The 14126-nt window shown below is 45.1% G+C and overlaps 1 protein-coding gene across 10 annotated transcripts in view; it reads left to right on the forward strand.

The window, feature by feature from the left end:
- The first annotated feature begins 6122 nt into the window (after positions 1-6122).
- The window catches only part of NEK3 (NIMA related kinase 3), a 33053-nt gene continuing 25049 nt past the window's right edge, over positions 6123-14126 (forward strand). For 3 of the 10 annotated variants that reach the window (XM_037893019.2, XM_043532499.1, XM_043532507.1), the window contains exons 1-4: positions 6123-6285; positions 9290-9534; positions 10894-10987; positions 11196-11293. In XM_037893019.2, the coding sequence (XP_037748947.1) occupies positions 9418-9534; positions 10894-10987; positions 11196-11293 (309 nt within the window). In that variant the 5' untranslated portion in view covers positions 6123-6285; positions 9290-9417. Of the gene's footprint in view, positions 6286-6329; positions 6654-8117; positions 8153-9289; positions 9535-10893; positions 10988-11195; positions 11294-14126 lie in introns of those variants that run through there. The other 7 variants (XM_007068073.4, XM_037893039.2, XM_043532504.1 and 4 more) reach the window with 5 other exon arrangements.

A 14126-nucleotide genomic window follows, 5' to 3' on the forward strand; every position in this document is an offset into this window, starting at 1 on the left:
AAATATGACTAGCAATAAAAGCACAGAAACCCCTGCTGTTCTTTCATTATAGAAAATATATGGTACTCTCACCCTGGTGTGAATTTCTTGGGTCCTTGTGGCTATCACCTATAAAATAGGAGCTGTCCAAACATATATGAAAACTCCCGGATTTGAAGAGATTACAAGATAAGACTGATTTATCTGAAACTAGTAAATAGTACTTGGCCCAGTACATTTCTCACATGCTTATTATTTACTACATTAAGAAGCAATACAAAAACTAACAATGTTAGGCCTGAGGCTTCATGTATCTCTAGCAGAAACTGCACTTATGCCTTCTGTAGATTAATACACAAACTAATGTGGTTGGTGCTTCTCCATTTGCATGTTGTTTGCCTCGATAGTTTTTAAATGGAATGCACTTTCAGTCTGAGAGTGGGAGGGGCTGAGTTAGTTTTGATATCTGCAATATTACAGAAACTGAAAATTTTTTTTTCTTCAAGTGCTTGTTCACATCTATTCCAATCAGGTGTGCGTGCGCCGTGTGCACTGTTGTCGGAAACCTTTTCCCTTAGCAGCTCCTGTCAGGTCAGCGAGGGAGCCCCTTCGAGTGGCACCAATATAGGACCCTGCCAACCCCTTCAGTTCCTTCTTCCCTTCCGTGGCAGCATTGGAACGGTCTCTCGCTTGCTTCGCAAGTGCTCCCTTAGCCTAGTTACTTATTCTTGTCGGTTTATTGTTTTGTAGTATTAGTGTAGTTATAGTTAGTTAGTTGCTATAGAGCAGTGGTTTTCAAACTTTTTTTTCTGGGGACACACTTGAAGAAAATTGATGCCCGTGACCCCAGGGAGTGGGGGATGAGGGGTTTGGGGTGTGGGAGGGGCTGGGGCAGAGGGTTGGGATGAGGGTTGTGGGGTGGCACCAGGGATGAGGGGTTCAGGGTGTGGGAGGGGGCTCTGGGCTGGGGCAGGAGGTTGGGGGTTTGGGAGGGGGTCAGGGTTCTGGGCTGGGGGTGTGGGCTCTGGGATGGGGATGAGGGGTATGGGGGTGCAGGAAGGGGTTCCAGGTTGGGGTGGGGCTCAGGGCAGGGGTGTGGGGTTGGGGACGCGGACTTAACTCTGGCAGCTCCTGATCAGTGGTGTAGCTGGGGTGCAGAGGCAGGATTCCTGCCTGTCCTGGCACTGCAGACCGCGTTGCACCCCAGAAGCGGCCAGCAGCAGGTCCTGCTTCTAGGCAGAGGCGGGCAAGCAGCTCTGTGTGGCTCTTGCCCACAGGCACCGCCCCTCCCCTCCAGCTCCCAATGGCTGGGAACCAGCCAATGGGAATATGGAGCCGGTGCTTGGGGCAGGGGCAGCACCAGGAGCCCTGGGTCTCTCTGCCTAGCTGGCCACTTCTGGGGCGCAGCGCAGTGTCGGAACAGGTAGGGACTAACCTGCCTTAGCCAGGCAGCACGGCCGCCGGGACTTTTAACCGCTAGGGTCCCTTGGTTCTCAGCAAGGTAACCCAGTGCCTTACATGCTATGACCCAGTACTGGGTCATGACCTGAACTTTGAAAAACACTGCTATAGAGGGTGTGAGCAGGGTCGTTCCCATCTCCTCACCACTTTCAGGGCTCTGGGGCATGCTGCGGTACAAGTCTCCGGTACTGGTGACACCGACACTGTCCAGAGCCAAGCCCGCAATGATGCGGCGCTCTCAGTCACTGGGCTGGCATCGTGCCCGGAACTGCTCTTGATCACCATAGCCACATCATTCCCCAGCACTGTGATCAGCGGGAACATGTCTGGCACTGGGGGCGCGGTGCTCCATCTCCCCAGCACTGAGCATGCATCAGCACCAGTCCAGAATGCTCTCACAAGTGGCACCAAAAGCCAATTGCCAGCACCAGAAAGGCAGCACCAGTCTCCCTCACCAGACCGTTGGCACTGGTCATCGGCAAGATCGTTGCAGCACCGATGGCTGACCCATGGGCTCTCTGCACGATGGGGTCTTCGCCCTTGGGCTCTTCAGAGTCTGATAGAGACTCCAGGTGCCGAAGGGACATGCGTGTGGCTTGGCAGTCACAGTGTCAACCTCCCACACAGTGGAATTTTTGGACCCCCTGGGCTTACCATCAGGCCCAAGGTACCCCTTCCAGAGGATCTAGATCGGTGACCTCTGGACGCCCTCCTTCCCAGTCACCTAAGGATAGACCTGCTACGCGGGGAGCTGAAGAGGCCCTCTCTAGGCCAACCCCGCAGACTGAGGAGGTGGGCACGAAACCTGCCCAAGACCTGCCGGCACCTCACAAGACGACAGCCCCTGAGGAGCCAGTGATGGAGCCTGGTGTAGTCCAAGAGCAACCCAGGCTGCTCGAGGGCCAGGAGGACCCTGTACCACTGCTGGTGACCTCATCTTCCTCACCCGATGAGGTGGTAGCAGGAGTGTCAGCCATAGGGCCCCCGCCCATTGACCACAGGGAACAACAAGACCTACTCCACTGCATTGTCCGCAACGTGGGCCTGCAGGCGGAGGAAGTGGTTGAGGCAGAAGACACAATGGTGGAATTCTTGCCCCAGAAGGGCCTTCCCAGGTGGCGCTGCCATTAATAAAGACCATCCAAAGCACTAATAAGACCCAGTGGCAGACACCAGCCTCCATCTTACGCACCGCCAGAGGAGTTGAGAAGAAATACTTTGCCCCTTCCAAGGGCTACGAATACGTAGTCTCACACCCACACCCTTGCTCCCTAGTGGTCTCGGCAGTAAATCAGAAGGAGTGTCAGGGGCAACAGGCACTGGCCCTTAAGTCTAAGGAGGCTAAACGCATGGACCTATTTTGAAGGAAGGTCTATACTGCTGGAGGCATCCAGCTGAGGATAGCCAACCAAAAGGCTGTCCTCAGAGCGTATAACTTTAATTCTTGGTAGTCTATGATCAAGTATAAGGAATTGCTCCCCACTGAGTTAAGGTTGGAATTTTCAGCCATTGTTGAGGAGGGGGACGCGATAGTGAGGACCTCCCTTGACTTGGCTGACTCAGTGGCCCATACCATGTTCTCTGGAGTGGTCATGAGAACCTTGTGACTCCAAGCTTCCTGCTTACCCCTGGAAGTTCAACAGACCCTTTGAGGGCACAGGGCTGTTTTTGGACCAAACAGACCCTAGGCTGCATAGCCTTAAAGACTTGAGGGCAACTATGATGTTGCTGGGGATGCACATGCCTGCTACCCAACGCAAACACTTACTGCTGCTGTTGCTGGGGCTTAATCAGCCTTGCCCGAGGCAGGACTCCTACTGCCATAGGGGTAAGAATTACAGCTTCAAGCCTTCAAACCCGCCTTCAGGGCAGGGACAGGGCCCCACCAAGCCATTGTTGGGCTCCAAACAAGGATTTTGAAAGTCCGCCTGAGGGCAGTGTACCAGCCACCTTACAGATGTTTCCCCGTGCTTCCTGAATCATCCCTCCCACTTCTACTGTGCTTGGTCACAAATAACATTGGACCACTGGATGCTCCACAGGGTAGGAGTGGGATATTCTCTCCAGTTCTGCTCCTCCCCTCCCTCCCACCCCCCTTCCCCATCCCTCTTCAGGGACCTTTCTCCGAGCAACTCCTTATGCAGGTGGTGCAATCGCTCCTTGCCATAGGGGCAGTGGAGGAGGTTCCGCAGGAGCTAAGGGGCAAGGGATTCTACTCCTGATACTTCCTTAGCCCCAAGGCAAATGGGGATCTCGGACCCATTTTAGACCTATGAGACCTATGGTGATGTTGAAGTTCCACGTGGTCTCCCTGAGCATGATCATACTTTCCCTGGATCCGGGAGACTTGTACGCCGCCCTTGATATGAAAGATGCATACTTTCGCATTGCTATTCATCCGGCCCACAGGCGTTTCCTGAGGTTTGTGGTTGACGACAAACACCATCAATTCATGGTGCTCCCGTGCGGTCTGTCGACGGCCCCCCGAGTGTTCACCAAGTACATGTCGGTTGTCACGGCTTTTCTCCGCAAGAGACAGGTACAGGTATATCCCTACCTCAACAACTGGCTGCTGCGGGGGCACTCCAGGGAGCAGGTGGAGTACCAAGTCCAGTTGGGTCAGAGAGACTTTTGAGAGACTAGGACTCCCCAATGTAGACAAGTCAACGCTGTCCCCTACCCAGAGAATAGAATTCATTGGGGCGGTGCTGGACTCTGTGCAGGCGAGAGTAATCCTGCTAGAGTCCAGATTTCAAACAATGACAGGCAATACCTCACCACAACTGCAAGGGGCTGTCTGAGTCTCCTTGGGCACATGGCAGCCTGCACCTATGTGGTCAGACCACACGAGGCTGAGGCCACTCCAGGCATGGCTTGCCTCAACTTATCCAGGCTGGAACAGTTTGGATTCCGGAGTGACAGTACCAGAGCAAATTCTAAAATCCCTTTAGTGGTGACTAACTCCTTGCATGGTGTGCGAAGGAGTCCCTTTCAGCACTCCTCATCCCTTCATGACCCTGGTAACGGCTGCATCCGCTCTCAGTTGGGGGGGTCCACCTAGGAGACCTACAGATGCAGGGTCGCTGGTCACAGATCAAGCTCTCGCTTCATATCAACATCAAGGAGCTCAGAGCAGTGTGACTAGCCAGCCAGACTTTCCTGACCAGAATGCAGGGACAGTGCGTGGTGGTGATGACCAACAACACCACTGCCATGTTTTACTTAAACCAGGAGGGTGGAGCCCACTCCTCCCCTCTCTGTCAGGAAGCTCTCCAGCTTTAAGAATTGTCTGGCCCAGTCCATTCACCTGGAGGCGTCCTAGCTCCCAGGAGTATGGAACAAGCTTGTAGACCACTTCAGCAGGTCATTTTGCAACCACGAGTGGTCCATCCATCTGGACATCATCTCCTTCACCCCGACCTCCCGTCCCTCCACCTCATGGCTTGGAAGCTTCATGGTTAAACCCCATGGAGCTCCAGTGCTCAGAACAGGTGAGGGAAGTACTGTGTGGTAGCAGGAAACCTTCTACTGGAGCCACTTACCTAGCTACGTGGAAAAGGTTCTCATTCTCATACTGCTGTGAGCAGCGCCTCACCGCCCCGTTCCCCTTGGTTGGAGTAGTTGTCAAGAAGAATTTGAGGCGGGGGGGAGTGGTTGGGTCAGTAGGGTCCTATATTGAGTGCCATTAAGGTGCCATTCCAGGTGGCTTCCTAACTGACCTGACAGGAGTTGCTAAGGGAAAAGGTTTCAGATGACTGTGCACATGGTGTGTGGAATTAATGTGAAGGACCTATTTCAAAGGACAACAGCTATGAGAAGATGAGTAACTGTTTTTTCCCTATTCTTGAACAAGTAAATAAAGTTGTGACACACTGAGGAGCAAAAAGCAAATCCCCAGTTCGAAGCACTCCTTATTTCCTTGCCATTAAGTCAGATCTGAATTTTGTCATTTGGGGTGGGGGTGATAAAGCCCTAGCTAGAGAGACCCTGCCATTTGAGAAGCCCAGCTCTGAATGGGCAGCGAGGTTGAACTCTATCCAAAGGCAGTTTGCAGAGTGGGGCAATAACTGGATGAGGGGTGTTCTGGGACACACAGTGTGCTAGGGAACACCAGTGCCTCTCGAACAGTAGGTAGAGGAGTATGTGTGTTACCTTAGAGACTAACAAATTTATTAGAGCATAAGCTTTCGTGAGCTACAGCTCACTTCTTCGGCTGCATGCAGTGGAAAATACAGTGGGGAGATTTATATGCACAGAGAACATGAAACAATGGGTGTTACCATACACACTGTAAGGAGAGTGATCAGGTAAGGTGAGCTCTTACCAGCAGGAGAGCGGGGGGGGGGGGGAGGCAGGGAGAGGAACCTTTTAATAAAGACTAGGAGTGGATGTGTCATTACACAAAGTAAAACTATTTCCCCATGTTTATTTCCCCTCCCCCCCCTACTGTTCCTCACACATTCTTTTCTTTTTGGGAATACAGACTAACATGGCTGCTACTCTGAAATCGAACAGTAGGTGCCGCTGATGTCCTCTTACATGATCGGAGGCGGACGTTAGACATCCCCGTTCCCATGGCTGCTCGCTTGGGTGCAAGCCCCAGCTCTAGATACAGAAGAGCGTCTGCAATAATAACCCTCCCACGTGGGTTCCTTGGATGGCTTTTGTCCGCTAACCATAGAGATGACCCCGCAGTGTCCCACGCCGGTCTCACGACAGAGAGGAGGGGCGGGGCCAGGCTCGGAGCTGGTGCTTGAGCGAGGCGGTCGGGCTGCGCCGCGCGGGAGGCGGGGTCTGCGGCAGCTGCCGGCTCGGGGAGCTGCGGCGGGGAGCGGCTCCAGCACGGTACGGAGCCTGGGGGGGGACTGCGCCTGGAGACGGAGAAAAGGCGGGGGCGGGCCGGCGGGGCCCGCGGGCTGGGGGCGGGGCCCGCTCTATGGCTTGGGGGCGCTGCCCCTCCAGGATTTAGCTGGAAGGGGCAAGAGCAGCCGCCCGCTCTCCCCAGCCCCGGGGGAGGCTGCTGCGGTAGTCCCGTCCCTTGGCCGCACGGGGAGTTACGCTGCAAGAGCAGCTGATCCTGATGAACTCCGCGGGTGCACACGCTGAGCCTGGATTCCATTAGGAGTGCTTTGTTGTGGACTAGGATGAGGCGAATTCGGAAGAGGGCACTCAGTCTGGAATCAGAGCATCCACACGCGGACTTACCAGGAATGGTTAAGTTGCTTTAAATCCATACCCTACTAATTTTCTTGCATAGCCCAGGTCCAAATCTAGCCAGCCAGGGCGCAGATCCCCCTCGTTGTGCAGCTCAGGGTGGCTCCTCTCCACCGAGGCTTTCACAGACCTACTGCCCACACGTTAATTCTCCTCATTCAGTGTATCTGTCCTAGATCGGCATTGTTTCTATTGTTCATTTATACCCCTCAGAGGTAAAATGGGATGTGCTCTCCTTTCCTGGCTATACATGCTGAGGAACTGATCTTTGACCCTCTCAAAGAGTAGCCTGCACCTAACAGCATTTGTAGGTGTTAATCTGCAACAGAACCTGGGAAGTCTTCGTTGAAAAACTTTACTTTCTCTAGTGAAAAGAAACTTATAATCAACAGCAAAAGACTTTTTTCTATACTAGAAAATGTATCCATTGTTGACAGTGGGTGGAACTGAATGGCACTGGACTCTTTCATTGCAAACATGAACAGGACAAAACTATATTAGGCAGCTTCAGAAATCAGGGTTTAATTTTGTCCTGAGTAGTGCTCCGCTATGGTGGTTTCTGAACTGATGCTAAACATGGTTTGGTCTTGTCCGCACTGTTTTGAGCACCAGCTTAGCTGGGTACAGTGCTGATGCCTATTGTTAGCAATGGATATTCTTCCTAATGTAGTTACAGCCTTATTGTTCTATCCCCTTTCCTTTCTTCAGTGTGGTCTTGTCTACCGTAGAGGTAACACTGGAACAACCTCACTAATATTAACAGTGTTAGAAATCCTAGTGTAGATGGGCCACCAGCCGCCCTCACTGTCGCTGGCACTTTTTGATTATATTTGTCATAAACAGGGTTTGATGGAACAGTCCTTAAAATGCTGGTAGCTCATTTATGCTAGGGCTCCTGACATTGCAGACCTGGTGGATAGAAACTGGTGCTAGCTCTGGTGGGTTATTTCAGAAACATTTCCTTACAGAAGATGGGGTGTGAGAGTACTTTTGGCTACATTCTCTTAACCTTTCAAACTTCTTATCCACTCATTATGATTAATGTTCTTTACATCTAAGTGAAATATCATTTGGGTTTTTGTTAAATCCTTAATCAAAATGAAGGGTAAATTTTGTGACCATTATAAAAAGTTGACAGTAAGGGTTATAGCATATGAAACTCTTGTAGCACACATCCCAAACACCAACAACACCGTTCCCCTAGGATTAAAGGTGTTAATCAGAGCTGGCTCTTCTGTACATGCAATTTCCTAGGACAACAAAATACAGTATTAGAGGAGTCAAAATGTTTATAAGCTTTTCAGTTTGCTTAGGGTAGCAAAAACCCAGATTGTAACCCTAACCAAACAAGACAGAATAGGGTAGTCATTCAGTGAGGTTAAAGAAAAATCCAAGTGATCTCAGAGTCCAAAAAGGGATTGTTCAGCAAGCATACGTTGTTACCATTTTATCATTAAATAAAGAAGATGAACTCAGAATTGATGGAGGAGGAGAGAAGGTTAGCAGTGGAAGGTGTTCTGGGTTCTTCTTCTCAACACTTGTGTAACCTTGAGTGACACTTAGCTCATCTGTTCTTCAGTTTGCCCTCTCTAAATAATGGGATCTGATTTATCATTTGATGATGTTGCCATTGCCACAGGAATTAAGAATCTTAAGCCTAAAAGGGCAGTGAATTAAGGGAAACCTTGTGCCTTTTCTGCTGAAAATGTGAATGTTATTTTGAGTAGTTTTTGTGTTAGAGGTTTCTATTCTGAAAGTTACACTAAGATGAAATAAATGTAACATAACTTTTGTACTGTGATTTGTGAGATCTGTTTTGACTGTGACCCATTCTTTTTAATGTTTATCACACATCCTGTGTCTTGATTCTTAATTTTCGGATTTTTAATTTTAAAATGATAGATTTACTATTCATTCTCTGAACAAGCATGAGTTGGATCTTTTTGTTAAGACACACTATTAGCCTCTTAAGGCCTCTAAATTTACTTTCCTTATTGGGAGATAAATATTATTCATCAAACCATGTATGCACACATGTGTACATGTGCGCACTCCCACGCACCATCCTACAGGCTTGATGAATGATATTTATCTCCCAATAAAGAAAGTAAATATAATAGCTTAACAGGCTAATAGTGTGTCTTAATAAAAAATTCCAATTCATTTATATATATGAATGAATTGGAATTATATATATAAAATCAATTAGTGGGGTATGAAGGCCATTCAAAATAAATTCCACTAACCCTTTATAAACCCACAGCACCACCATGTATTTTGCTTATGCCAAATATTTTTCATATCCCTGTGCCTGTAAACCTGGCTGTTTGGGACTATGAATCCAGCTGCAAAGATGATGAATAAAAGGAACATCTAGCACTTCACAGGCGTACTATGGAGATTAATTCATGTTTTCAGAGTGTTTTGAGAGTTCTGATTATAAGATGCAATAGATATACAAAGTATTACCATAGTGTGAGTTTGCTTTGTAGTAAAATTTTCTGAAAACCTTATTCTTAGTAAAGTCAAAATAGCATTGAACATAAATTCATTTTTGTGGCAATTCTGAGCAGTTGTCACTGCCATCATGTTATAATTATATATTTTTGTTATTTTGTCATTTTCTCTCATACAGATAATGTTAATCAAAAATACATCTTCTGAATTTTTTCCAAAAATTAACAGAGTTAATTATACAGTTTGGAAGAAATCCTTGTGAAATATAACATTTAAGGAAACGTAGAAGACTTGGACTTACAAACAATGGAAGAATACACTATGTTAAAAGTACTTGGAGAGGGATCCTTTGGGAGAGTTCTTTTAGTTTTTCATAAGAGTAGTGACCAGAAATATGCAATGAAGGAAATAAGACTTCCCAAGGTAAGTGTTTACGCTCCCCTTCTTTGTATTTGTTATCTTAATGCTTTAATTGCCTTTTAAAAACTCACTTTTCCCTCCAACATGGGTAGGCTATGACTATTCTTGAGAAAGTGCAACATTTCAGAACTTAGGTCCAGATCCTTCAAAGGTATTTAGGTGCCTGACTCCTAGAGTTAGGCACCTAAATACCTTTGAGAATCTGGGCCTTAGCCAGCCCAGTGTTAAGTGCCTTCATTGGGAGATGAGGGTGTTGAGAATCTTACAGGATCTGGCCTTTAATAAGTACTGCAAGACTGAGGGTGTTACTGGTAACCAGTAAACACTGACCAGCATCACATTTGTGGCGGAAGATTAGAATTATGGCGCATGAGAAGTTATATAGAGTTAAATTCTCGTTCTACTTGAAGTCAATGGCAAAATTCCCATTGACTTCACTGGGGACAGGATTTCACTGCAAAGAGGAAGTAGTCAGGTTATCATATTGTTTGTTGCTGAAATTCAGTTATTTCAAATTACTTGCTTTTCATTCAGCTATCCAAGAAAGCTCAAAATTATTTTTCACAGAGGCCTTGGTTATATCCTGATTAAAGTTAAGTTTATACTAAGCCACATTCAAATAATCTGATATAAGCTCTGATAGACCTTGAACTGTTCCAGAGCTAGGAAGTGCTGCTGTATTACCTAGTTCTGCAGTGGTCTGAATAGAAAATCATAAAGTGATGTAGCAAGGTATCCTATCTATTCAAAAAAGCATACAGAATGGCTCTAAAATACTTACATTCTCTAGAGCAGTGGTTCCCAAACTTGTCCCTCCGCTTTTGCAGGGAAAGGCTCTGGCGGGCCGCGCTGGTTTGTTTACCTGCCTCATCCGCAGGTTCAGCCAATCGTGGCTCCCAGTGGCTGCGGTTCACTGCTCCAGGCCAATGGGAGCTGCTGGAAACGGCGTCCAGTATGTCCCTCAGCCCGCTCTGCTTCCAGCAGCTCCCATTGGCCTGGAGCAGTGAACTGCAGTCACTGGGAGCCACGATCGGCCGAACCTGCGGATGTGGCAGGTAAACAAACCGGCCCAGCCCACCAAGGGCTTTCCCTGCACAAGTGGTGGAACAAGTTTGGGAACCACTGCTCTAGAGATACAATTCTGGGAAGTTTATTTAGTGTGCTATTTTTCACTTACTGATTTTACAATAATGGATGGAGTTTTAAAGTTTCTAAATGAATGGCTTTTTAAAGCAGTTGAAGAAAATAAATTGAAATCTAGTGCTTCAAAAGTAATTCTGGTTTTGAAAATGACATGTAGTATATATGAAGATTTATTATTGCAACATTTGTATAATTGATTATTATACAATTTGTTTTCAGTCTCCATCTGATGTACAGAACTCTAGGAAGGAAGCTATTCTGTTGAGTAAAATGAAACACCCACATATTGTTGCCTATAAGGAATCATTTGAAGGTAAATGTATAGGTTTTCAGAATGTATCTATTTACATTATTTAGACTTCAAGCTCTTATTTCGCTTGCAAGCTTTTGGTGGGGCCTGGATTTTTTTCTTTATACCTATCTGTAAAATACATAGCATATTGTTGGTGCTATATAATAACAATGATACATTTAGCATGCTAATGAAATTACTAATTAATCTTAAATTATCTAAAATTTAGCTGATGGACATCTGTATATAGTGATGGAATACTGTGATGATGGAGATCTAATGCAAAAGATTAAATATCAAAGAGGAAAGTTGTTTCCTGAAGATACGGTAAGAAAAAGAAATAAATTAAAGGCAGCCACATAAGAATACTTTTTCATGTGAACTGATGATCATCAAATGATATATATTGAAAATGAGCAGGATGTTAGATAACTGACCTGCCAGGTAGTTGAAGGGCGTTCGAAATATGCCCTTCCTTAGTATTGTGTGAGGTATATGATGCCACTGTTTTCCTCTGGTGCTGCTCCCCAAAAAGCAGCACTAACCATGGTACTTTGGAGAGTTATGGCAACATGTCAGACAACTCCTACCCCAAGTGTGGCAACCTTGATTGTTAAAGTATCACTTTCAGGAGTAGCAGTTCATGGTTTGATATAAAAGAAAATTCACTGTGCTGCTGTTTATGTGCGTGCATATATCTATATGGTTTATATGTATAAACAGCAGTGCAATGGCAATTTCAGGTAAAATCACATGTATGTGTGATTTACCTGCTGGTAGACGGAGACATCTAAATTCAGAAGTACCTGAGATTTCTGAAACTAGGGAAGCCTGTTACTGAAGTAAATCTCTCAGGCCTCATTTTCCATTGCCTTGCACCTTGTAGCCATTGGCACCAGTGAAAATGGATGTAAAATGCTACCAAATCAGAATGGTAGTGATTTACAGTCACTTTATGCTAGTGTAAGTGACTAAACAAGGTGCAGGGCCTGGTGAATCAGGCCCCATCTATTCAAGATTGAGGTTATATGTAGATATAATCTTCTTAGCTGTTTCTGAAATAACTATCTTTGAGGGCTGTTTTGGTTGCTAGCAGCCAATGTGATATAAAACAAATTTAAAATATACAAAAACCTACAAAAAACCCTGCTTGAAATTAAACAAAGAAATTCTTCAGTGTGTGTGACATCATTATTTCTGTCTGAACAATGGTTAGGCTGGGGCAATTTCAGTAATAACAAGATAAACCTGAGTTATTTGAGAGACATTGTACACAGACCACATACATACTGTGTAAAATGTGGTGAGATTTGTATTTTTGCTTCCAAGTATCTAATGAAGCGTTTTTAAAATAGAATCTAAGGGACCGTGAAATAAAGTTATGAGGTTGTATTGCAAATGAACAGTGAGTGAAACACTCTGTGATACAAGTGGAGGTATCCACAGAGTCAGATACTAACTTAATATAAAGTAGTGAAATATGTAACTCTCACCCAAATTCATTTACACTTTATTTATAATGACTAATATTTTCCATTTTGGAGGCATCTTTTTAGTTAAAATTAGAGGGTCAGGAAATGTTTATCTAATTCAGTAGTTAGATTGGCTGAGCATCCCTAAGAGCTCTACAAAGTACATTTAAAGTACATTTGTGTCTAGTTTAAATATTCTAATTTAACTATACAATTATAATTGGAGTGCCTGTAAAATGTCTTAAAGGAACAGGGTTCTTTGACTGTCCAGCTTTCTTTATACTAGCAATGAGTGTTTTACTTGCCATATTGAAATGTCACATATCTTAGTAGTTAAATCTTTACGCGGTCTACTGGGAGGTAACTAGAGCTGTCAAGTGATTAAAAAAATTAATTGCGCGATTAACCAATAATAAAATACCATTTATTTAAATATTTTTGGATATTTTCTACATTTTCAAATATATTGATTTCAATTACAACACAGAATACAAAGTGTACAGTGCTCACTGTATATTATTATTGTTGATTACAAATATTAGCACTGTAAAAAAACAAAAGAAATAGCATTTTTCAATTAACCTAATACAAGTACTGTAATGCAATCTCTTTATTGTGAAAGTTGAACTTACAAATGTAGAATTATGTACAAAAAATAACTTAACTAAAAAACAAAACAATGTAAAACTTGAGCGCCTACGAGTCCACTCAGTCCCACTTCTTGTTTAGCCAATCGCTCAGACAAACAAGTTTGTTTTACGTTTACAGGAGATAATGCTGCCCATTTATTATTTACAATGTCACCTGAAAGTGAGAACAGGCATTCGCGTGACACTTTTGTAGCCAGCATTGAAAGGTATTTACGTGCCAGATATGCTAAATGTTTATATGCCACCTTCATGCTTTGGCTGCTTCATTCCAGAGGACATGCTTCCATGCTGATAATGCTCGTTTTTAAAAAAAAAAAAAAAAAGCATTCATTAAATTTGTGACTGAACTCCTTGGGGGAGAATTGTATGTCTCCTGCTCTGTTTTACCCGCATTCTGCCATATATTTCATGTTATAACAGTCTTGGATGATGCCCCAGCACGTGTTGCTCGTTTTAAGAACACTTTCAGTGAAGATCTGACAAAACACAAAGAAGGTACCAATGTGAGATTCCTAAAGATAGCTACAGCCCTTGCCCCAAGGTTTAAATCTGAAGTGCCTTCCAAAATCTTGGCGGAGGTGTGGAACATGCTTTCAAGAAGAGTGTCATAAATATAAAGGGAAGGGTAAACCCCTGTAAAATCCCTCCTGGCCAGAGGAAATCTCCTCTCACCTGTAAAGGGTTAAGAAGCTAAAGGTAACCTCGCTGGCACCTGACCAAAATGACCAATGAGGAGACAAGATAATTTCAAAAGCTGGGAGGAGGGAGAGAAACAAAGGGTATGTGTGTCTGTCTATATTTTGTCTTTGCCGGGGATAGACCAGGAATGAAGCCTTAGAACTTTTAGTAAGTAATCTAGCTAGGTACGTGTTAGATTATGATTTCTTTAAATGGCTGAGAAAAGAATTGTGCTGAATAGAATAACTATTTCTGTCTGTGTATCTTTTTTGTAACTTAAGGTTTTGCCTAGAGGGGTTCTCTATGTTTTGAATCTAATTACCCTGTAAAGTATTTACCATCCTGATTTTACAGGGGGGA

The sequence above is a fragment of the Chelonia mydas genome, chromosome 1 (assembly GCF_015237465.2).
Source record: "Chelonia mydas isolate rCheMyd1 chromosome 1, rCheMyd1.pri.v2, whole genome shotgun sequence".
NCBI lineage: Eukaryota > Metazoa > Chordata > Testudines > Cheloniidae > Chelonia > Chelonia mydas.